The 25,274-nt window shown below is 42.7% G+C and overlaps 1 protein-coding gene across 2 annotated transcripts in view; it reads left to right on the top strand.

The window, feature by feature from the left end:
• CAPRIN1 (cell cycle associated protein 1) overlaps positions 1–25,274 on the top strand; it is a 117,344-nt gene that overhangs the window by 50,999 nt on the left and 41,071 nt on the right. For both annotated transcript variants that reach the window (XM_053720538.1, XM_053720537.1), the window contains exons 6-14: positions 2,827–2,909; positions 2,996–3,133; positions 3,435–3,487; positions 3,816–3,902; positions 4,407–4,562; positions 4,643–4,751; positions 5,400–5,452; positions 5,574–5,684; positions 5,785–5,931. In XM_053720538.1, coding sequence (XP_053576513.1) covers positions 2,827–2,909; positions 2,996–3,133; positions 3,435–3,487; positions 3,816–3,902; positions 4,407–4,562; positions 4,643–4,751; positions 5,400–5,452; positions 5,574–5,684; positions 5,785–5,931 — 937 coding nt within the window. The remainder of the gene's footprint in view (positions 1–2,826; positions 2,910–2,995; positions 3,134–3,434; positions 3,488–3,815; positions 3,903–4,406; positions 4,563–4,642; positions 4,752–5,399; positions 5,453–5,573; positions 5,685–5,784; positions 5,932–25,274) is intronic.

Here is a 25,274-nt window from a genome sequence, read left to right as displayed (position 1 = left end):
TTGGAGTTGGGGCGCTTAGTTTTTCCAAGCAAGGTTTTTCTGATTCGTTTTTAAACTTTAATTCAGGCATGTCCGCCTGTTCCTAGGAAAATTTTCCATAATATATGGCGTAAATATCTATCTTGGTGTGCATCCAAGGGCTACTCATTAAGTAGAGTTAGGATTCCCAGGATTGAGTCTTTTCTCCAAGACGGATTGGAGAAAGGGTGATCGGCAAGTTCATGCTTGTTCTTTAAAGGGACAGATCTCTGCTTTTTCTATTTGGCATATGTTCCAGTTGTCCAATCTTTTCGTCAGGCTCTGACTAGTTTCAGACCTGTGTTTAGACTTCTTGCTCCTCCTTGGAGTTTGGTTTTGGTTATTAAAGTTCTTCAAGGGGTTCCGGTTGAACCTATGCATTCCATAAGATATTAAATGACTATCTCAAAGTTTTATTTCTGTTTACAAAGCTGCAACTTGGTCGTCTCTTCACTTTTTTCCAAATTTTACAAATTTGATACTTTTGCCTCGTCTGAGGCTGCTTTTGGGAGGACGGTTCTTCAAGCAGTGGTGCCTTCCGTTTAAGTTCCCTGTCTTGTCCCTCCCATTTCATCCGTGTACTATAGCTTTGGTATTGTATCCCACAAGGAAGGATGAAATCCATGGACTCATAGTATCTTGAAAAGGAAATGTATGCTTACCTGATAAATGTATTTCTTTTTCGATACGATGAGTCCACGGCCCGCCCTGTTATGAGACGGGTTATTATATTTTTGTTAAATTTCAGACACCTCTGCACCTTGGCTTTTCCTTTCTCTTCCTAACTTCGGTCGAATGACTGGGTTGGGAGGGAAGGAAGGGAGAAGCTATTTATACAGCTCTGCTGTGGTGCTCTTTGCCTCCTCCTGCTGACCAGGAGACGTAATCCCACAAGTAAGGATGAAATCCGTGGACTCATCGTTTCGAAAAAGAAATAAATTTATCAGGTAAGCATAAATTTCCTTTTTCTACTTGGGAGGAGGTAGTATATTTAGGAAGGTTTCAAAGTAGTATGTTTTCTGTGATTCCCCTGTACGTATTCTCCTTCTGATTATAATCCATATTGTATGTAATATCTGTTACATCCAGTACAAGTAAAATTGTTACAAAGCAGATATAAATGCAAAATATACAAGAAAATGCATACATAAATGTGTGTATTTAAAAAAAATAAAATAAAAAAAAATTAAATGTTTCTAAATAAAATAACTGACCGTGTACAGATAAAAATAATGAAATAAATGCGTGCACATACAAATCAATTAACGCTGGTTGGTGCAACAACCCCAATAAATCCAAAGTTTCACGTTGCCTTATGGTCAAAAGCGTATTTGGATATATTTGTCCTGGTACCCAAGCTAGCAGCATTTATGTTCCAGAAATAAATGCTTGACACAGTTTCTAGAATCTATTTCTGATATTACACAAACGTTCTCCCAGTCTGGTCCATATGCTCTTCTGTGTAAAACATCACAACTACATGGTACATGAGTGGTGTTACTTAAATATCTATTTCATCTTGTATTACTTTGGTACTTTTTGGAATTTTAATGGAACAATCTGCATATATTACACCGTTGTTTGGTGCATTTATAAATGCCAAACTGATACAGTAACCAGTTTCTAAATACAGTATATCATTATTATTCTGCATTTTTTTTTTTTTTTTGTAATTGCTGGGGGCTTAAAGGGACAGCCTACACCAGATTTTTTGTTGTTTTAAAAGATAGATAATCCCTTAATTACCAATTCCCCAGTTTTGCATAACCAACAGTTATAATAATACACATTTTACCTCTGTAATTACCTTGTATCTAAGCCTCAGCATACTGCCCCCTTATTTCAGTTCTTTTGACAGACTTGCATTTTAGCCAATCAGAGCTGTAAATTCATGAGCTCAATGTTATCTATATGAAACACATGAACTAATGTCCTCTAGTGGTGAAAAACTATCAAAATGCATTTAGATTAGAGGCGGCCTTCAAGGTCTAAGAAATTGGCATATGAACCTCCTAGGTTTAGAATGGAAGCCTTCCTCAACTGTACAGTTATTAATTCTTTGATATTGTCCTAAAGGAATATTTGTCCCCATCTTTTCACATGGCCACTCTTTCACGTAAAGCAATTTTTATCTGTAGGTTTTCTATAATTTTACTGCTATATATTTTTTTTTATTTTTTTTTAAAATAAGCTTCAAATGTAAACTCTTGTGCTGAAATCTTCCATTCAAATTTATAATAATTTGTGTGTTAGATGTAAAATGAAACCTCTGCCATCCTCTTCCCATCCCACATCACAATGATATAATCAATGTAGCGTGAATGTTATTTCCATCAATAAAGGATTGCTATGCCAAACTAATACATTTTCAAACCCATGCATATATGATGGGCCATATGTAGTCCCTGCCAAAGTCCCCTTAGTTCATAATTCTTTTCAGTTTGAAAACCAATTTTACAGACAAATTGTTTTATCCCTATGTGTAAAAAGGACACGTCACATGTCCTTCCCCATGCCTTCCAAATTATTAATAATATCCATAGTAGTGTCCCTTAAATATGTTCGTTTGTTTTAACCAAAGTCTGTAAGAAATAATATATTGACAAATTTATTGGTGAGTGAGCCAATGTATAATTAGCTTCCCAGGTGGTTTGTGTAGATCCTTAATGGATCTTGTAATCAGTACACAATACCATTTTTATTTTAAGGAGCCTGGATTGTGGTTGGGAGCCTTCAGGCAGCGTATAAAGTCTCAATTGCTATTTCAGAGAATCTGCACAGCCCATTCTAACTTCTCTCTTATATCAGGTTATGTGAACAGTATGAGCAAGCCTCTTCTCACCTGTGGGATGTGCTGGATGGAAAGGATAAACCCGTCTGTGGGACCACATGTAAGTTTCATCCCACTTGACACTTTAAGTGACCTCCTTTTAATACATGGCATGTAACATTAAGCATGTGACTGCTGCTCTTACAGACAAAGCTGTGCGTGAGATGCTGGACCGCGTCCTTCAGAGTGGATATTTTGACAGTGCTCAGAACCATGAAAATGGTCTATGTGAGGAGGAAGAGACACTCGCTGGGCCAATAGCAGAAGAACAGATGCCAGAGATCGGTGGGTGGGGGGGGGGTGGGTTTGCAGTCAAAAGTTTTATTTGCTATATTTTGTCCTCTGCGATTTGTTACTCTGTATTAGTGATGTGTGGCATTTCGGTGATCGACCTATGAGGCAGACACCCTAGTGGGAGATGCTGGGTGCAGAAAATAGGGCACATACCCTGTTGCCTTATGTCGGCTGCTGTTTGCTAATAGTTCTGGACTTTAGCATTCGTTTTAAGAATTCCCCCTTTTTATATCTAACTTCATGGGAAAGATTACACTGTGTGACTAACATTTTACGATTTCTTCTTGTTTAGAAGCAGAAACTGTGGAAGAATACACTGAGCCCACAGAGGTTGAATCCACAGAGGTAAGAACCACAACAGTGTCTCTGAGGAGCTGTCTAAACCAGTATGTCCATTCGTGATTCTTCCATATGTGGCAAAATAAAACAACCTGAAGTGACTGCCCACAACCCATAGTATTTCCTGATCACATTAGTCTCTGGTGCCTGATGACAAGTGTTATCACTTAGTCTCCTACTGTACTATAGAATAGCTCTTATCCTGTTAACCTTTATACAGAGGGTGGGCACAGAAATAATCTGGTGACGATTCCCTGCTGTAATGTTAGATTGTTTGTTACGAAGTTAAATTTGATGTTATAGATATGTTATTTATAAACTATACTTCTTGTAGTTTGTGAACCGGCAGTTCATGACAGACGCGCAGTTCAGCAGCTGTGAAAAGGAACAAACCGATGAGTGGACAGTAGAAACGGTTGAAGTAAGTCGGGTTTTAATGCCTTGCACACTACATAAATAATGTCTGCCATTAGCATCTTTTTGCTTAGTAAATAGCTTTCTGTGCTGTTACAAGTAGTTCCTGTGATAGGTTGTGGGCCATTAGTTGTCCATGTCACTAGCCTGGGGTGGGGGGGGGGCTATTTTACACAACAAATCCTCTGCACAGATCTAGTTTAATCAATTATTTTGCCCACTCACTCACACCATTGTATGTCATCTATGTCCTTCTTCTGTGGGTCCTAGCAATTGAGGTAGGGCACTTGTTTGGCTGTAGGAATAAAACTGGCCGCACCGCCATAGCTGTTGTATCTGCTTCTTTGTTCTCCATTAGTGTATTATGTGGTTGCTAAAGTCTAAGGACTTAAGCATATAAGCTTTCAATTTCATGTGTCTAATCACAGGGGTGGGAGCCTGATACCTCTGTATGAAGATTGTATGTTGCCCACCTCTGCTTTATTGTGTGTTTTTGTTTGTTTTTTTTCAGGTTGTAAATTCTCTCCAGCAACAGGCAGCTACGACTTCTGTCCCCGAGCCTCTATCGCTAAATCCTATCGCTCAAGTCCAGGCTGATCCGACTGTTAGAAGGCAGAGGGTCCAAGACCTAATGGCACAGATGCAGGGTCCATACAATTTCATGCAGGTGAGTAAATCTGTAGGCACTGATCTGTGTGGTCTAGTGCGTTAGATTTGCACATATCACACCACTGTTTGCCTCGGCAGGACTCCATGTTGGACTTTGAGAGTCAAGCAATTGATCCCGCCATTGTGTCAGCACAGCCTATGAACCCAGCCCAGAGTATGGACCTCCCGCCGATGGTGTGCTCATCTGGTAATGTAGCTCTGGGGAACTGATTTAGTTAAAGGGACATAATACCCAAATGTGGAAGCACTTGAAAGTGATGCAGCAGAGCTGTAAACAGCTGACTATCACCTAAACCTTTCTATGTAAAAAAGGAAGATAATGACCTCAAAATGTCCTAAAGTATTCACACCCCACTATAAAAAGAGTTTAAGTAGCCAATAAGGAGGCTAGTCCCAGGACTTGTGAGGGAGTGTGCATCTGGCATGTGCAGTCAGTCACGTTATTTCCCTATTTAGTTTAAGGAAGCTTATTATGAAATCTCACAAGATAACAGCAAAGCTAAGTGACAGCAGCCCTGATGGTGGTGATTTAGCTATTTTTGTTTGTTTTATGAACCTGCAGCTGACCTAACTGTTCACAGAGCACTTGCTCTGGTGAGCTGAAACTTTTTTGATGTAAAATATCTTCCTTTTTTAGATATATAGATGCTCAGGTGATATTTTCATGTTCGCTTTTTATAGTTCTGCTGCATCATTTTAAAGTGATTTAGCATATGACTATCATGTCCCTTTTGAGGAGCAGTGTGAGCAAGCATTCTCACTGCCACTACTTTTTTTTTTTTTTTTGGCTATCTGATATAGCCTATGTAATCTGTTTAACCGTTTCCTCTAACAGTGCATTCAGATGCCAGGCTTTCCCAAAGCAGCCAGGTTTCAGATTCCACACAGGTGAGTGTTCGATCAGGATCTGATCTTTGCATGTTGTGGTAGTGTTGTTTGTGAACTAATGGGGACTCTGCTGCTTGTGCTTGTTATGAGCTAACTGGGGTTTCCCGTCTCATTATTGTAGGTTGCCTTGGTCTCCTCCACCACCGAAGGCTATTCCAGTTCTCCGCAGATGTACCAGCCTTCACACCCCGCAGAGCAGAGAGCCCAGAAAGATGCCATTGACCAGCTCCAGGCAAGCTTCACTTTTCTCCAACACCAGCTGTTTATGTGGCCTTTGCTTTCTCTTACACTAGTTGTGAATTTAAAAAACAAAACAAACTTTTCTCTTGCAGGCTTCTCTGTCGTTAAGCGCTGACCTAACGCAAACATCATCTCTTCCCGCTGCTTCCCAACCTCAGGTGTTTCAGGCCGGGTCCAATAAACCTCTACACAGCAGCGGGATTAATGTAAACGCCGCACCATTCCAGTCCATGCAAACAGTGAGTATTTAATGGTTCTAAGGCGGTGGGGTGTCTCTTAATAAATAGCGGGTGCTGTTTACTTGACCAAATACAACTGCAATACGTTTGTTTCACAACTTTAGTTATAATTTTACATGGAATCCTGTTAAACAGTATTTCTTTTACAAGATATGATGAGTCCACGGATTTCATCCTTGTGGGATATCGCCTTCTGGTCAGCAGGAGGAGGCAAAGAGCACCACAGCAGAGCTGTATATATAGCTCCTCCCACTCCAGTCATTCCCTTTGCTTGTGTTAGTAAGATAGGAGCTGGCAAAGTGAGGTGTTAGTTTAGTTTCTTCAATCAAGAGTTTATTATTTTTAAAGTAGTGCCTCTGAGTGCTGCTTTGTGCTAGGGTGTAGCCTAGACCAGATCAATCTCTTCAGTAAAAAGAGAAGCATTTGGTGGCTTTAGAGCAATAGGAACTGGTGGGACATAATTCTCACTGCGCCTCCTATATATATTGCTGCCCTAATATAGATAGCCTAAGCATTTTTAACTCAGGCTGATCTTTGCCCACAGGGCTATGGGAGGGAGAAGACTTCTGAAAACCTGCTGGACTGCCATGCTGTCTCTCAGCATTCAAGGTAAGTTCTAACTTTGTTTCTGGGGACGGAGTCATTTCTTGGAAAGAAAGGTAGTGGTGCTCACTGTCTTCTAACAGCATAAGATGGACTCTTTATTCATGCTGTTTAACTTGTGTGTCACAGGGTTATGCGTGGAGACGTACTGCAGGTGTAGCTCCCGGTGCCTGTACTAAATATGGCAACCGGGAGATTGCTTAGAGCCTTGTGTCACAGGGGTATGTGAGGATTCATACTGCAGTGTATTTAGGTTTTTATACTTTCTCCCGGTGCCTGTACCACAGCATGACGACCGGGAGATTACATGGCACCTTGTGTATCACAGGGGTATGTGTAATTCCAGGATGCAGTGTCCTCTGCTTGTTATACTTGCGCCCAGTGCCTGTCCTAAAACATGGCAACCGGGAGATTACATGTAGCCTTTTAGGGGGTATGTGATCATGCTTGCAGTATATCTGTCGACTCCCGATAGCTGCTTGTACCATTTTACTTTTTTTACTTCGGTTTTCACTTCGGTAACTGTATGGGGACTTTTATTTACGACGGCTTCTTCTCTCTGTTTAGCCGCCTGGGAGTTATTCTTTGATACACCCACGAGGGGCGGGGCTATGGAATGTACTGCTATGTTGACGGCTCCATTTTTTAATCCTAAATTTACCGCTCGGGAGTTCCGACCTGTTACGCCCATGATGGGCGGAGCTTGGCTACGCTACGTCTCTCTGCAGACAGTTGCGCGCCCTTTTTTTTTTTTTTTTTTGGCTAATGTTATGTATTCACAGGATAGACCAGTTTCTCTGGGTGCTCTCTGGGAATACGTTGCCTGTCACAATTATTGCATTCATGTTGTGATTATATGGCTTAATATTAAAAGGCTCAGTACCAACAATAGGTGTTAAAGAACCTACACCATCTGTGGCCCTTTTTAATGTCAATACTACAAATGTACGGTACCTATACACATTTAAATTGACAGTAGCGTTTTTTTATTTGATAGGGCTCAAAGTTGCATAACAATACCGTTTTTTTTTTTTTTTTTTGGACTTTTTTTCGTTGTTGGTGGAGTTCCTTTTTTTTGATGCATTGTAGCTGTTTTCTAAAGCCACCTAGCAATCGGTGGGATGCAGCTTTGTGTTTAAAATGGATTGCACACATGAAATAAAGTTTTCTGACCCACGTGCGGTGCTCTGCGGTTCCTTGCAATTTCTTATGGTTTGTGTGCACATTGCAATGCAATGTCTATTACCAGCAAGGTTAACATGCTACTTGGATATTTTCTGGCACAGAAATAAAGTGAATTTAATGTGCCAGTAATGTTTTTTTGGTGTTAATTTATATTAAAACCTTTTTTTTTTTTTTTTTTGAACTTCTCCTTTTTATGGTGGCAAGCTTTAGTGGTAGATAGCTAAGCCACCTAGCAATCAGAGGGTGGGGAGTTTTAATCCAGCAGCTGCTGATTTTCACCTTCACCAGGTATTCCATTCTCCCGTTTTCAGGAGGATGTATCCTATAGCGGATGCTATCGGGGATTCTTGACAGACAGTCCTAAGGTGGAAGGAGCTATTTCCACCTTAGCTAAACGACTACTATCCCTAGTGGGGATAGTTGTGCCTTCAAGGACCCTATGAATAAGAAATTAGAGGATTCCCTTAAGAAGCTTTATGTTAATCAGGGGTTGCTTTTACTACTGGCGGCCTGCGTGGTCACTGTTACGACTGCGGCTGCTTTTTGGTTTGATACCCTGGAAAAATCTCTTGAGACTGAGACTTCTTTGTAATAAGACTTGCTTCTCTGCAGTTTACCAAATTGGAGGCTAAGAGTTCAGGATTTCCATCTTGGCGCGCAGAGCCTTATGGTTAAAATCGTAGTCATCTAAGCTTTTGGCTATTCCTTACAAGGGGAAGACCCTGTTTGGGCCTGACTTAAAGGAAATTATTTCTGTCATCCCGGGAGGTAAGGGTCATTTCTCCAACATAGGTGTGTCCGGTCCACGGCGTCATCCTTACTTGTGGGATATTCTCTTCCCCAACAGGAAATGGCAAAGAGCCCAGCAAAGCTGGTCACATGATCCCTCCTAGGCTCCGCCTACCCCAGTCATTCTCTTTGCCGTTGTACAGGCAACATCTCCACGGAGATGGCTTAGAGTTTTTTAGTGTTTAACTGTAGTTTTTATTATTCAATCAAGAGTTTGTTATTTTAAAATAGTGCTGGTATGTACTATTTACTCAGAAACAGAAAAGAGATGAAGATTTCTGTTTGTATGAGGAAAATGATTTTAGCACCGTAACTAAAATCCATGGCTGTTCCACACAGGACTGTTGAGAGCAATTAACTTCAGTTGGGGGAACAGTGTGCAGTCTCTTGCTGCTTGAGGTATGACACATTCTAACAAGACGATGTAATGCTGGAAGCTGTCATTTTTCCCTATGGGATCCGGTAAGCCATGTTTATTACGATGGTAAATAAGGGCTTCATAAGGGCTTATTAAGATTGTAGACTTTTCTGGGCTAAATCTATTCATTTTTAAAAACATATTTAGCCTTGAGGAATCATTTTATCTGGGTATATTGATATTATAATATCGGCAGGCACTGTATTAGACACCTTATTTCTCTGGGGCTTTCCCAAAGCATAAGCAGAGCCTCATTTTCGCGCCGGTGTGGCGCACTTGTTTTTGAGAGGCATGGCATGCAGTCGCATGTGAGAGGAGCTCTGATACTTAGAAAAGGCTTTCTGAAGGCGTCATTTGGTATCGTATTCCCCTTTGGGTTTGGTTGGGTCTCAGCAAAGCAGATACCAGGGACTGTAAAGGGGTTAAAGTGTTATTTTAAGGGTTAAAGCTTCCAAATTTGGTGTGCAATACTTTTAAGGCTTTAAGACACTGTGGTGAAAATTTGGTGAATTTTGTACAATTCCTTCATGTTTTTTCGCAATTGCAGTAATAAAGTGTGTTCAGTTTAAAATTTAAAGTGACAGTAACGGTTTTATTTTAAAACGTTTTTTGTACTTTATTATCAAGTTTATGCCTGTTTAACATGTCTGAACTACCAGATAGACTGTGTTCTGAATGTGGGGAAGCCAGAATTCCTGTTCATTTAAATAAATGTGATTTATGTGATAATGACAATGATGCCCAAGATGATTCCTCAAGTGAGGGGAGTAAGCATGGTACTGCATCATTCCCTCCTTCGTCTACACGAGTCTTGCCCACTCAGGAGGCCCCTAGTACATCTAGCGCGCCAATACTCCTTACTATGCAACAATTAACGGCTGTAATGGATAATTCTGTCAAAAACATTTTAGCCAAAATGAACCCTTGTCAGCGTAAGCGTGGCTGCTCTGTTTTAGTTACTGAAGAGCATGACGACGCTGATATTAATATCTCTGAAGGGCCCCTAACACAATCTGAGGGGGCCAGGGAGGTTTTGTCTGAGGGAGAAATTACTGATTCAGGGAACATTTCTCAACAGGCTGAACCTGATGTAATTGCATTTAAATTTAAGTTGGAACATCTCCGCATTCTGCTTAAGGAGGTATTATCCACTCTGGATGATTGTGAAAAGTTGGTCATCCCAGAGAAACTATGTAAAATGGACAAGTTCCTAGAGGTGCCGGAGCTCCCAGAAGCTTTTCCTATACCCAAGCGGGTGGCGGACATTGTTAATAAAGAATGGGAAAGGCCCGGTATTCCTTTCGTCCCTCCCCCCATATTTAAAAAATTGTTTCCTATGGTCGACCCCAGAAAGGACTTATGGCAGACAGTCCCCAAGGTCGAGGGAGCGGTTTCTACTTTAAACAAACGCACCACTATACCCATAGAGGATAGTTGTGCTTTCAAAGATCCTATGGATAAAAAATTAGAAGGTTTGCTTAAAAAGATGTTTGTTCAGCAGGGTTACCTTCTACAACCAATCTCATGCATTGTCCCTGTCACTACAGCCGCATGTTTCTGGTTTGATGAGCTGATAAAGGCGCTCGATAGTGATTCTCCTCCTTATGAGGAGATTATGGACAGAATCAATGCTCTCAAATTGGCTAATTCTTTCACCCTAGACGCCACTTTGCAATTGGCTAGGTTAGCGGCTAAGAATTCTGGGTTTGCTATTGTGGCGCGCAGAGCGCTTTGGTTGAAATCTTGGTCGGCTGATGCGTCTTCCAAGAACAAGCTACTAAACATTCCTTTCAAGGGGAAAACGCTGTTTGGCCCTGACTTGAAAGAGATTATCTCGGATATCACTGGGGGTAAGGGCCACGCCCTTCCTCAGGATCGGCCTTTCAAGGCGAAAAATAGACCTAATTTTCGTCCCTTTCGTAAAAACGGACCAGCCCAAAGTGCTACGTCCTCTAAGCAAGAGGGTAATACTTCTCAAGCCAAGCCAGCTTGGAGACCAATGCAAGGCTGGAACAAGGGAAAGCAGGCCAAGAAGCCTGCCACTGCTACCAAGACAGCATGAAATATTGGCCCCCGATCCGGGACCGGATCTGGTGGGGGGCAGACTCTCTCTCTTCGCTCAGGCTTGGGCAAGAGATGTTCTGGATCCTTGGGCGCTAGAAATAGTCTCCCAGGGTTATCTCTTGGAATTCAAGGGACTTCCCCCAAGGGGGAGGTTCCACAGGTCTCAGTTGTCTTCAGACCACATAAAAAGACAGGCGTTCTTACATTGTGTAGAAGACCTGTTAAAAATGGGAGTGATTCATCCTGTTCCAATAAGAGAACAAGGGATGGGGTTCTACTCCAATCTGTTCATAGTTCCCAAAAAAGAGGGAACGTTCAGACCAATCTTAGATCTCAAGATCTTAAACAAGTTTCTCAAGGTTCCATCTTTCAAGATGGAAACCATTCGAACTATTCTTCCTTCCATCCAGGAGGGTCAATTCATGACCACGGTGGATTTAAAGGATGCGTATCTACATATTCCTATCCACAAGGAACATCATCGGTTCCTAAGGTTTGCATTCCTGGACAAACATTACCAGTTCGTGGCGCTTCCTTTCGGATTAGCCACTGCTCCAAGGATTTTCACAAAGGTACTAGGGTCCCTTCTAGCGGTGCTAAGACCAAGGGGCATTGCAGTAGTACCTTACCTGGACGACATTCTGATTCAAGCGTCGTCCCTTCCTCAAGCAAAGGCTCACACGGACATTGTCCTGGCCTTTCTCAGATCTCACGGCTGGAAAGTGAACGTGGAAAAGAGTTCTCTATCCCCGTCAACAAGGGTTCCCTTCTTGGGAACAATTATAGATTCCTTAGAAATGAGGATCTTTCTAACAGAGGCCAGAAAAACAAAACTTCTAGACTCTTGTCGGATACTTCATTCCGTTCCTCTTCCTTCCATAGCTCAGTGCATGGAAGTGATCGGGTTGATGGTAGCGGCGATGGACATAGTTCCTTTTGCGCGCATTCATCTAAGACCATTACAACTGTGCATGCTCAGTCAGTGGAATGGGGACTATACAGACTTGTCTCCGAAGATACAAGTAAATCAGAGGACCAGAGACTCACTCCGTTGGTGGCTGTCCCTGGACAATCTGTCTCAAGGGATGACGTTCCGCAGACCAGAGTGGGTCATTGTCACGACCGACGCCAGTCTGATGGGCTGGGGCGCGGTCTGGGGATCCCTGAAAGCTCAGGGTCTTTGGTCTCGGGAAGAATCTCTTCTACCGATAAATATTCTGGAACTGAGAGCGATATTCAATGCTCTCAAGGCCTGGCCTCGGCTAGCGAGGACCAAGTTCATACGGTTTCAATCAGACAACATGACAACTGTTGCGTACATCAACCATCAGGGGGGAACAAGGAGTTCCCTAGCGATGGAAGAAGTGACCAAAATCATTCTATGGGCGGAGTCTCACTCCTGCCACCTGTCTGCTATCCACATCCCAGGAGTGGAAAATTGGGAAGCGGATTTTCTGAGTCGTCAGACATTGCATCCGGGGGAGTGGGAACTCCATCCGGAAATCTTTGCCCAAGTCACTCACCTGTGGGGCATTCCAGACATGGATCTGATGGCCTCTCGTCAGAACTTCAAAGTTCCTTGCTACGGGGCCAGATCCAGGGATCCCAAGGCGGCTCTAGTGGATGCACTAGTAGCACCTTGGACCTTCAAACTAGCTTATGTGTTCCCGCCATTTCCTCTCATCCCCAGGCTGGTAGCCAGGATCAATCAGGAGAGGGCGTCGGTGATCTTGATAGCTCCTGCGTGGCCACGCAGGACTTGGTATGCAGATCTGGTGAATATGTCATCGGCTCCACCTTGGAAGCTACCTTTGAGACGAGACCTTCTTGTTCAGGGTCCGTTCGAACATCCGAATCTGGTTTCACTCCAGCTGACTGCTTGGAGATTGAACGCTTGATTTTATCGAAGCGAGGATTCTCAGATTCTGTTATCGATACTCTTGTTCAGGCCAGAAAGCCTGTAACTAGAAAGATTTACCACAAAATTTGGAAAAAATATATCTGTTGGTGTGAATCTAAAGGATTCCCTTGGGACAAGGTTAAGATTCCTAGGATTCTATCCTTCCTTCAAGAAGGATTGGAAAAAGGATTATCTGCAAGTTCCCTGAAGGGACAGATTTCTGCCTTGTCGGTATTACTTCACAAAAAGCTGGCAGCTGTGCCAGATGTTCAAGCCTTTGTTCAGGCTCTGGTTAGAATCAAGCCTGTTTACAAACCTTTGACTCCTCCTTGGAGTCTCAATTTAGTTCTTTCAGTTCTTCAGGGGGTTCCGTTTGAACCCTTACATTCCGTTGATATTAAGTTATTATCTTGGAAAGTTTTGTTTTTAGTTGCGATTTCTTCTGCTAGAAGAGTCTCAGAATTATCTGCTCTGCAGTGTTCTCCTCCTTATCTGGTGTTCCATGCAGATAAGGTGGTTTTACGTACTAAACCTGGTTTTCTTCCAAAAGTTGTTTCTAACAAAAACATTAACCAGGAGATTATCGTACCTTCTCTGTGTCCGAAACCAGTTTCAAAGAAGGAACGTTTGTTGCACAATTTGGATGTTGTTCGCGCTCTAAAATTCTATTTAGATGCTACAAAGGATTTTAGACAAACATCTTCCTTGTTTGTTGTTTATTCAGGTAAAAGGAGAGGTCAAAAAGCAACTTCTACCTCTCTCTCTTTTTGGATTAAAAGCATCATCAGATTGGCTTACGAGACTGCCGGACGGCAGCCTCCCGAAAGAATCACAGCTCATTCCACTAGGGCTGTGGCTTCCACATGGGCCTTCAAGAACGAGGCTTCTGTTGATCAGATATGTAGGGCAGCGACTTGGTCTTCACTGCACACTTTTACCAAATTTTACAAGTTTGATACTTTTGCTTCTTCTGAGGCTATTTTTGGGAGAAAGGTTTTGCAAGCCGTGGTGCCTTCCATTTAGGTGACCTGATTTGCTCCCTCCCTTCATCCGTGTTCTAAAGCTTTGGTATTGGTTCCCACAAGTAAGGATGACGCCGTGGACCGGACACACCTATGTTGGAGAAAACAGAATTTATGTTTACCTGATAAATTTCTTTCTCCAACGGTGTGTCCGGTCCACGGCCCGCCCTGGTTTTTTAATCAGGTCTGATAATTTATTTTCTTTAACTACAGTCACCACGGTACCATATGGTTTCTCCTATGCAAATATTCCTCCTTAACGTCGGTCGAATGACTGGGGTAGGCGGAGCCTAGGAGGGATCATGTGACCAGCTTTGCTGGGCTCTTTGCCATTTCCTGTTGGGGAAGAGAATATCCCACAAGTAAGGATGACGCCGTGGACCGGACACACCGTTGGAGAAAGAAATTTATCAGGTAAACATAAATTCTGTTTTCCTCCCTCAGGATAAGAAATTCAAACAGAGGGGGCGACAGAGTAATTTTCGTGTCTTTCGAAACTTTAAGGGAACCCCCCCTTCCTCTTTTTATAAACAGGAAGGTAACTATTCACAATCCAAATCAATCTGGAGACCAAACCAGTGTTGGAACAAGGGTAAACAGTTCAAGAAGCCTGCTGCTGCTACCAAGTCAGCATGAAGGTTTGGCCCCTGATCCGGGACCGTACGAGTGGGGGGCAAACTGTCTTTCTTCATCAAGGCTTGAATAAGAGATCTTCAGGATCCCTGGGCATTAGAATTTGTGTCTCACGGATACCGGCTGGAATTCAGAATTTCTTCCCCCAGAGGAAGGTTTCTTCTTTCTCGATTGTCTGTAGACAAGATAAAGAGAGACTCTCCTCCATGGGAGTCATATGTCCTGTTCCAATACAGGAGCAGGGACAAGGGTTTTATTCAAATCTCTTTGTAGTTACCAAAAAAGAGGGAACGTTCCGACCTATTTTAGACCTCCAAAGGTCTCAAGTTTCTCAGAGTTCCATCCTTCAAGATGGAAACTGTTCCGTTCCATTCTTCCAATGATCCAAGAGGGTCAATTTATGTCTAGCGTGGACCTGAAGGATGCATATCTTCATGTACCTATCCACAGAGATCAAAAGAAGTTCCTGAGGTTTGCCTTTCTGGACAAACATTTTCAGTTCGTGGCCCTTCCCTTCGGGCTGGCCACGGCTCCCAGGATTTTCACAAAGGTTCTGTGGTTCCTGCTGGCGGCTCTATGGCCGCAAGGCATTGCAGTGGCGTCTTATCTGGACGATATTCTGGTCCAGGCGTCTTAGCTAGCAAAGTCTCATACCGACATTGTTCTATCCTTCCTGAGGACTCATGGGTGGAAGGTAGAAAAGAGTTCTCTAGTCCGTCAAACAAGGGTTCCTTTCTTGGGAACTCTAATCGACTCTCTATCCATGAGAATTTTTTTGACTGAGGTCCGAAAATTAAAAAATCTGGATACATGCCGAGCCCTTCGGACCAATACTCGGCCGTCAGTGGCTCAGTGCATGGAGGTAATTGGGTTGATGGTAGTGGCAATGGACATCGTTTCGTTTGCTTGTTTTTCATCTCAGACCTCTGCAACTGAGCATGCTCAGTCAGTGGAATAGAGATTATACAAATTTGTCTCCTCAAATAACTATAGATCAGGAGTCAAGGGACTCTCTTCTATGGTGGTTGTTGCTGGATCACCTAACCCAGGGGACATGCTTCCGCAGGCCCTCATGGGGGATAGTGACAACGGATACCAGCCTGATAGGATGGGTAGTAGTCTGGAACTCCCTGAGGGCTCAGGGTGTACAGACTCGATCGAAGTCTCTACTTCCCTTCAATATCCTAGAGTTGAGAGCAATATTCAATGCACTTCAGGCTTGGCCTCAATTGGCTTCGGCCAAATTCATCAGATTCCAGTTTGACAACATTACGACTGTAGCTTGCATCAATCATCAGGGAAGAACAAGGAGTTCCTTAGCGATGACAGAAGTGGCCAAGCTAATTCAGTGGGCTGAGGCTCACTCTTGTTATCTGTCGGCAATCCACATCCCAGGTGTGGAAAACTGGGAAGCGGTTTTTCTGAGCAGACAGACTTTTCATCCGGGGGCATGGGAACTTCTGCCAACCTGATTCTCAGATGGGGAAGGCCAGAGTTGGATCTTATGGCGTCTCGTCAGAATGCCAAGCTTCCGAGATACGGGTCCAGGCCCGGGGATCCCCAGGCCGAGCTGATAGATGCCTTGGCAGTTCAGCCTAGCTTATGTGTTCCCTCCATTTGCTCTCCTTCCCCGGGTGATTGCTCGGGTCAAACAGGAGAGGGCTTTGGTGATCTTCCTCGCTCCTGCGTGGCCTCGCAGGACTTGGTATGCCGATCTTGTGGACATGTCATCTCAACCACTATGGAAGCTTACATTGAGGAAAGACCTCCTTCAGGGACCCTTCCATCATCCAAATCTAGTTTCTCTGCAGCTAACTGCTTGGAGATTGAACGCTTAATTTTATCTAAGCGAGGGTTCTCTGATTCGGTCATTGATACCTTGATTCAGGCACCTAAACCTGTTACTAGAAAGATTTGCCATAAGATATGGCGTAAATATCTTTATTGGTGCGAATCCAAGGGCTACTCATGGAGTAGGGTTAGGATTCCAAGGATTTTGTCTTTTCTCCAAGAAGGATTGGAGAAAGGGTTGTCGGCAAGTTCCTTAAAGGGACAGATTTCTGTTTTGTCTATTTTTCTACACAAGTGTCTGGCAGATGTTCAATCTTTTTGTTAGGCTCTGACTAGAATCAGGCCTGTGTTTAGACCAATTGCTCCTCCTTGGAGTTTGAATTTAGTTCTTAATGTTCTTCAAGGGGTTCCGTTTGAACCTATGCATTCCATAGATTTTAAGTTATAATCTTGGAAAATTTTATTTTTGGTTGCTATTTCTTCTGCTTTCAGAGTTTCTGAGCTTTCAGCGTTACAATGTGATTCTCGTTATCTTATTTTCCATTCTGATAAGGTGGTGTTACGTACCAAACCTGGTTTTCCTCCTAAGGTTGTTTCAAATAAAATTATTATTCAGGAAATTGTTGTTGTTGTTGTTCCTTCCTTGTGTCCTAATCCTTCTTCTAAGAAGGAGTGTCTGTTACATAATTTGGATGTGGTCCGTGCTTTAAAGTTTTACTTACAGGCCACTTAGGATTTTTGTCAATCGTCTTCCCTGTTTGTTGTGTTTTTTCTGGGAAGCGTAGGCGTCAGAAAGCTTCGGCTACCTCTTTCATTTTGGCTGAAGAGTATCATCCGATTTGCATATGAGACTGCTGGACAGCAGCCTCCTGAACGAAATACGGCCCATTCCACTAGGGCTGTGGCTTCCTCTTGGGCATTCAAGAATGATGCTTCTGTTGATCAGATTTGCAAGGCTGCAACTTGGTTGTCTCTTCACATTTTTTTACAAATTTGATTCTTTTGCCTTGTCCAAGGCTGTTTTTGGGAGAAAAGTTCTTCAAGCAGTGGTGCCTTCCGTTTTTAGGTTCCCTGTCATGTCCCTCCCTTTCATCCGTGTACTATGGACTCATCGTATCTTGTAAAAGGAAATTTATTCTTACCTGATAATTTGTTTCTTTTAAGATACAATGCGTCCATGGCCCACCCTGTTTTTCTAAGACACGTCTTTAATTTTGTTATTCTTCAGTCACCTCTGCACCTTGGCTTTTTCTTTCTCTTCCTACCTTCGTTCGAATGACTAGAGTGGGAGGGAAGGGAGAAGATATCTCTCTCTCTATCTCTCTCTATCTCTCTCTCTCTATCTCTCTCTCTCTATCTCTCTCTATCTCTCTCTATCTCTCTCTATCTCTCTCTCTCTCTCTCTATCTCTCTCTATCTCTATCTCTCTCTCTCTCTCTCTATCTCTCTCTATCTCTCTCTATCTCTATCTCTATCTCTCTATCTCTCTATCTCTCTCTATCTCTCTCTATCTCTATCTCTCTATCTCTCTATCTCTCTATCTCTCTATCTCTCTCTATCTCTCTCTATATCTCTCTATATCTCTCTATCTCTCTATCTCTCTATCTCTCTCTATCTCTCTATCTCTCTCTCCTGTAGTGCTCTTTGCCTCCTCCTGCTGACCAGGAGGCGATATCCTACAAGTAAGGATGAAATCCGTGGACGTATCGTAAAAGAAACAAATTTATCAGGCAAGAATAAATTTCCTTTTCTTTGTGGTGAGAGTCCACGTTCCATTACTCCTGGGAAAAATTCTTCTCTGCCACTAGAAGGCAGCAAAGATTCACAAACCCCAAGAGCCCCTCACACATACCTCAGTCTTTACTTTGCCTCTGCTAGAGGTGGTTGAAGAGTGAAGATGTGCATTTTGATTCTAAAGGGAGGGGTTTTCAGTCTATATTGAGGCCCGGTTTCCCCTCAGAGTACAGTACTTGTTAGAAGGATGCTTATAGGTTATGGTTTGGGATTCTTTTTTTACCTCATGGGAAATTATTCATAAAACCTCTAATTGGTCGCAGGATCTTTTGCCTCTCTCTATGGATCTACTATATGCTTTTATTCCATAACCTCTGCTAGTCTACTGATATATTTCAGTACTGGTTTGGCTGTCTGCTGCTTGTTTGCTAGTGGACTTGTGTCTATTGGTAAGTATTTTATTAACCTTTAGACGCTAAGGCCTAGTTTCCATTGTGGTAGTAAAGTTTGGAAACTGGTGGTAACATAAAAATTATCGATTGACTTTAATGGAGAAAAAATGTCTCATCTAAGTCTAAACTTTTGGCGATTCCTTACAAGGGAAAGACTTTGTTTGGACCTGGTTTGACATTCGGCCTTGCCACAGCTCTAAGAATTTTCTCAACTCTTGGATGGAAGTTGAATTTGGAAAAGGGTTCCTTAGTTCTAGCTACAAGGGTAGTTCTCTTGGGATCCATAATAGAATTTTTTTTTTTTAATAAAAGGAGTCTGACCTAGGTCATAAGTGGCTCAGTGCATGGAGGTAATTGGGCTGATGGTAGCGGCAATGGACATCATCCCGTTTCCACCTCAGACTTTGGCAGTTAATCATGCTCATGCAGTGGAATGGAGATTATGAGGATCTCTACTTTGGTGGTTGTATCAGGATCATCTCTCCCAGGGAACCTGCTTTTGCAGATCTTCCTGGGTGATTGTGAGAACAGATGCCAGCCTTCTGGGATGGGGAGCAGTTTGGGACTCTTTAAAGGCTCAGGGAACATGGACTCGGTCGGAGTCTGTTCTACCCATAAACATTCTGGAATTGAGAACAATCTTCAATGCTCGCCTGGCCTCAGTTAGCTTCGGCCCGGTTCAGCACGTTCCAGTCGGATAATATAACTTCAGTGGTTTACTCCACCCGTTAGGGAGGAACTCTGAGGTCCTTGGCCATGACAGAGGTAGTCAAGATCATTCAGTGGGCGGGGACCCACAATTGCTGTCGGTTGGCAATCCACATTCCAGAAGTGGACATCTGGGAGGCGGACTTCCTAAGCAGGCAGACTTTCACCCAGGGGAGTGGGAACTCCATCCGGAAGTGTTTTCCAGCCTGATTCTCAAATGGGGTCAGTCGGAATTGGATATCATGGCTTCTTGGCAGAAGGCCAAGCTTCCGAGGTATGGGTCAAGGTCTAGGAGCCCTAAGGCTGTACTGATAGACCCTCTGACGGTACCTTGAAATTTCAGTCTCGCATACCGATTTCCTCAGTTTGCTCTTCTACCTCGGGTCATTGCTCGAATCAAGCAGGAGAGGGCGTCGGTGATCCTTCTTGCACCAGCGTGGCCTCGCAGGATTTGGTATACAGACCTGGTGGATATGTCATCTTTTCCACCTTGGAGACTTCCTTTGAGGAAGGACCTTCTAATTTAAGGACCTTTCTTTAGTCCAAATCCAGTTTCTCTGAAGCTGACTGCTTCAAGATTGAACGCTTAATTTTATCCAAGCGTGGATTTTCGGAATCTGTCATTGTGACCATGATTCAGGTTTGTAAACCTGTTACTAAGAAGATTTACCATAAGATATGGCGTAAATATCATCTCTACTGGTGTGAATCCAAAGACTACTCTTGGAGTAGAGTTCGGATTCCTAGAATTTTTGTCTTTTCTCCAAGAGGGCTTCGAGAAGGGTTTATCGGCAAGCTCCCTAAAGGGTCAAATATCCGTCTTGTCTATTTTTTAACATAAATGTCTGGCGGATGTTCCAGACGTGCAATCGTCAGGCCTTGGTCAGAATCAGGCCTGTGTTTAAGCCGGTTACTCCTCCCTGGAGTCTTAATTTAGTTCTTAATGTTCTTCAAGGGGCTCTGTTTGAGCCTATGCATTCCTTAGATATTAAGTTATCTTGGAAGGTTTTGTTTCTTGTTGCTATTTCATCTGCTCGTAGAGTTTCAGAGCTCTCAGCATTACAGTATGAGTCTCCTTACAATTTATTTTTTTATTCGGATAAGGTAGTTTTGCATACTAAGTTAGGGTTTCTCCCTAAAGTGGTTTCAGATCGGAACATTAATTAGGAGATTGTTGTTCCTTCCCTGTGTCCTCAGAAGGAATGTCTGCTGCACAATCTGGACGTAGTGCGTGCATTGAAATTCTATTTACAGGCGACTAAGGATTTTCGTCAGTCTTCTGCCCTGTTTGTGGTTTTCTCTGCAAAACGTAAGGGGCAGAAAGCTACGACTACTTCTTTCATTGTGGCTGAAGAGTATCATTCGGTTTGTCTATGAAACTGCTGGACAGCAGCCTCCTGAGAGAGTTACGGCTCATTCTACGAGGGCTGTTGCCTCTTCCTGGGCGTTCAAAAATGAAGCTTCTGTGGAACAGATTTGCAAGGCTGCAACTTGGTCCTCTCTTCACACTTTCTTTTTTAAGACATGAGTCCACGGATCATCATAATTACTAATGAGATATTCACCTCCTGGTCAGCAGGAGATGGCAAAGAGCACCACAGCAGAGCTGTTAAATAGCTCCTCCCTTCCCTCCCACTCCAGTCATTCTCTTTGCCTACGTTAGTGATAGGAAGTGGCAAAGTAAGGTGTTAGATTAGATTCTTCAATCAAGAGTTTATTATTTTTAAAGTAGTACAAGATTGTGCTGCTTTGTTCTAGGGTGTAGCCGTAGTCCATGTCAGTCTCTTCAGTAGAGCTTTGGTGGCTTTAGAGCACTGGGAACTGGTGGGACATAATTCTCACTGCGCCTCCCATATTCTGATGCTGTCCTTACCAAGAAAACCTGAGGGATTTTGATTTAGGATTTTCGCTTATTTACAGGGCCATGGGAGGGAGAGGACCTCCTAAACCTGGGAACTGCCTTGCTGCCAGGCAGAAGATGAGGTAAGTGCTAACTTTATTTCTTCTGTTAAGTGTGATCAGTCCACGGGTCATCATTACTTCTGGGATATTAACTGCTCCCCTACAGGAAGTGCAAGAGGATTCACCCAGCAGAGCTGCATATAGCTCCTCCCCTCTACGTCACTCCCAGTCATTCTCTTGCACCCAGCAACTAGATAGGTCGTGTGAGAGGACTATGGTGATTATACTTAGTTTTATATCTTCAATCAAAAGTTTGTTATTTTAAAATAGCACCGGAGTGTGTTATTACCTCTCTGGCAGAGTTTGAGGAAGAATCTACCAGAGTTTTGCTATGATTTTAGCCGGAGTAGTTAAGATCATATTGCTGTTCTCGGCCATCTGAGGAGTGAGGTAAACTTCAGATCAGGGGACAGCGGGCAGATGAATCTGCATAGAGGTATGTAGCAGCTTTTATTTTCTGACAATGGAATTGATGAGAAAATCCTGCCATACCGATATGTCATGTATGTATACTTTACACTTCAGTATTCTGGGAGAATGGTACTTCACTAGAATTGGAAAAAATAAAAATAACTACCTTAAAAAAGATAAGAAATTTTAAAACCTCTGGCGCTACAAAAAAAGTTTTTTGTTGCTAAAATTGGAAAATAGAAAAAATGGATGAATGTGATATGACCTACTTGGTTAAAAAACAAAAATTAAAATATCCTTTGGTCTTAGTGACAACTTAAACAACGTATGCTTTATGTGCAAAAAATATGTTTTTATTACATAAAATAAATGGACAAAATAAGAATGAAAATAAAAAATATAAAAAATATGTATATGCAGATAAAAAAAATATATAGCTGATCAGCTAGTACAATTAAAAATGAATAAGTGCAGTACCAAAAATTAATAAAAATAAAATAAACACAACAGAAATATACAATAGGACTTGATCCAAAGAGAGTTCATAAGCCTTCAAGGGTTAATATGGATTAGATCCAGATCGGAACGAAATCAGAGACTCCTTCAACAGCTGAGAATGTCGAGTGCCAATTGTAGCTGGAAGGGAGACCGTGTTTTGGTCTCTGCAGCAGCGGTCAGACAACAGTGGAAGCGGATGTTTCTTTAATATAAAAGCCGATGTCGAATAACTGCTCCACTCAGGGATTCTCACAGTATCGAAGCCGGTCTGTAATGACTACGTCACGTAACGTCAGAGTGGGCGGAGCAACGCGTTTCAGCCCGTTCAGGGCCTTTGTCAAGCTTCACTAGAATTACACTGTAAGAAAGACATAAAGCTGTTTAATAACTAGAGATTATGTTTAACGTTTTTGCTGGAATGTAAAATCGTTTTCATTTACTGAGGTACTGAGTGAATAAATGTTTGGGCACTATTTTTCCACTTGGCAGTTGCTTAAATCTGTTTTTTCTGTCAGTTTCTGTTCTCCCTCACTGCTGTGTGTGTGGGGGAGGGGCGCTTTTACTATGCATCAAATATTTCAGTCAGCAACTCATTGTATTCCCTGCATGATCCGGTTCATCTCTACAGAGCTCAGGGGTCTTCAAAACTTATTTTGAGGGAGGTAATTTCTCTCAGCAGAGCTGTGAGAATTATAGTTTGACTGAGATAAAAACGTTTATTCTGTAATTTGTTTCCTGCTTTCAGAAATTGTTATCTTTGCTAATGGGATTAAACCTTTGCTAAAGTTGTGTTGTTTACAAGGATTGAGGCTATAACTGTTTCAATTTATTAATTTTTAACTGTCATAGATCTTCGGTGCTTCTTAAAGGCACAGTACGTTTTAATATTATTCTATTTGAATTGTATTTCCAAGTTGCAAGTTTATTTGCTAGTGTGTTAAACATGTCTGATTCAGAAGATGATACCTGTGTCATTTGTTGCAATGCCAAAGTGGAGCCCAATAGAAATTTATGTACTAACTGTATTGATGCTACTTTAAATAAAAATCAATCTGTACAAATTGAACAAATTTCACCAAACAACGAGGGGAGAGTTATGCCGACTAACTCGCCTCACGTGTCAGTACCTACATCTCCCGCTCAGAGGGAGGTGCGTGATATTGTAGCGCCGAGTACAGCTGGGCGGCCATTACAAATCACATTACAGGATATGGCTACTGTTATGACTGAAGTTTTGGCTAAATTACCAGAACTAAGAGGTAAGCGTGATCACTCTGGGGTGAGAACAGAGTGCGCTGATAATATTAGGGCCATGTCAGACACTGCGTCACAGGTGGCAGAACATGAGGACGGAGAACTTCATTCTGTGGGTGACGGTTCTGATCCAAACAGACTGGATTCAGATATTTCAAATTTTAAATGTAAACTGGAAAACCTCCGTGTATTACTAGGGGAGGTGTTAGCGGCTCTGAATGATTGTAACACAGTTGCAATACCAGAGAAAATGTGTAGGTTGGATAAATATTTTGCGGTACCGACGAGTACTGAGGTTTTTCCTATACCTAAGAGACTTACTGAAATTGTTACTAAGGAGTGGGATAGACCCGGTGTGCCGTTCTCACCCCCTCCGATATTTAGAAAAATGTTTCCAATAGACGCCACCACAAGGGACTTATGGCAAACGGTCCCTAAGGTGGAGGGAGCAGTTTCTACTTTAGCTAAGCGTACCACTATCCCGGTGGAGGATAGCTGTGCTTTTTCAGATCCAATGGATAAAAAGTTAGAGGGTTACCTTAAGAAAATGTTTGTTCAACAAGGTTTTATATTGCAACCCCTTGCATGCATTGCGCCGATCACGGCTGCAGCGGCATTCTGGATTGAGTCTCTGGAAGAGAACATTGGTTCAGCTTCTCTGGACGACATTACGGACAGGCTTAGAGTCCTTAAACTAGCTAATTCATTCATTTCGGAGGCCGTAGTACATCTTACTAAACTTACGGCGAAGAATTCAGGATTCGCCATTCAGGCACGCAGGGCGCTGTGGCTAAAATCCTGGTCAGCTGATGTTACTTCTAAGTCTATATTGCTTAATATACCTTTCAAAGGGCAGACCTTATTCGGGCCCGGGTTGAAAGAGATTATCGCTGACATTACAGGAGGTAAAGGCCATGCCCTGCCTCAGGACAAAGCCAAGACTAGACAGTCTAATTTTCGTTCCTTTCGTAATTTCAAAGCAGGAGCAGCATCAACTTCCTCTGCACCAAAACAGGAAGGAGCTGTTGCTCGCTACAGACAAGGCTGGAAACCTAACCAGTCCTGGAACAAGGGCAAGCAGACTAGGAAACCTGCTGCTGCCCCCAAAACAGCATGAATTGAGGGCCCCCGATCCGGGATCGGATCTAGTGGGGGGCAGACTTTCTCTCTTCGCCCAGGCTTGGGCAAGAGATGTTCAGGATCCCTGGGCGCTAGAGATAATATCTCAGGGATACCTTCTGGACTTCAAATACTCTCCTCCAAGAGAGAGATTTCATCTGTCAAGATTGTCAACAATCCAGACAAAGAAAGAGGCTTTTCTACGCTGCGTACAAGAGCTCTTGTTAATGGGAGTAATCCATCCAGTTCCACGATCGGAACAGGGACAGGGGTTTTACTCAAATCTGTTTGTGGTTCCCAAAAAAGAGGGAACTTTCAGACCAATCCTGGACTTAAAGATCCTAAACAAATTCCTAAGAGTTCCATCGTTCAAGATGGAGACTATTCGGACAATTTTACCTATGATCCAAGAGGGTCAGTACATGACAACTGTAGATTTAAAAGATGCTTACCTGCACATTCCGATTCACAAAGATCATTACCGGTACCTAAGGTTTGCCTTCCTAGACAGGCATTACCAGTTTGTGGCTCTTCCATTCGGATTGGCTACAGCGCCAAGAATCTTCACAAAGGTTCTGGGTGCTCTTCTGGCGGTACTAAGACCGTGGGGAATCTCGGTAGCTCCATACCTAGACGACATTCTGATACAAGCTTCAAGCTTTCAAACTGCCAAATCTCATACAGAGTTAGTGCTGGCATTTCTAAGGTCACATGGATGGAAGGTGAACGAAAAGAAAAGTTCACTCGTTCCACTCACAAGAGTTCCCTTCCTGGGGACTCTTATAGATTCTGTAGAAATG

The sequence above is a fragment of the Bombina bombina genome, chromosome 7 (genome assembly GCF_027579735.1).
Source record: "Bombina bombina isolate aBomBom1 chromosome 7, aBomBom1.pri, whole genome shotgun sequence".
NCBI lineage: Eukaryota > Metazoa > Chordata > Amphibia > Anura > Bombinatoridae > Bombina > Bombina bombina.
Note: the sequence above shows the minus strand (reverse complement) of the source record. Positions and strands in the feature narration are given on the sequence as shown.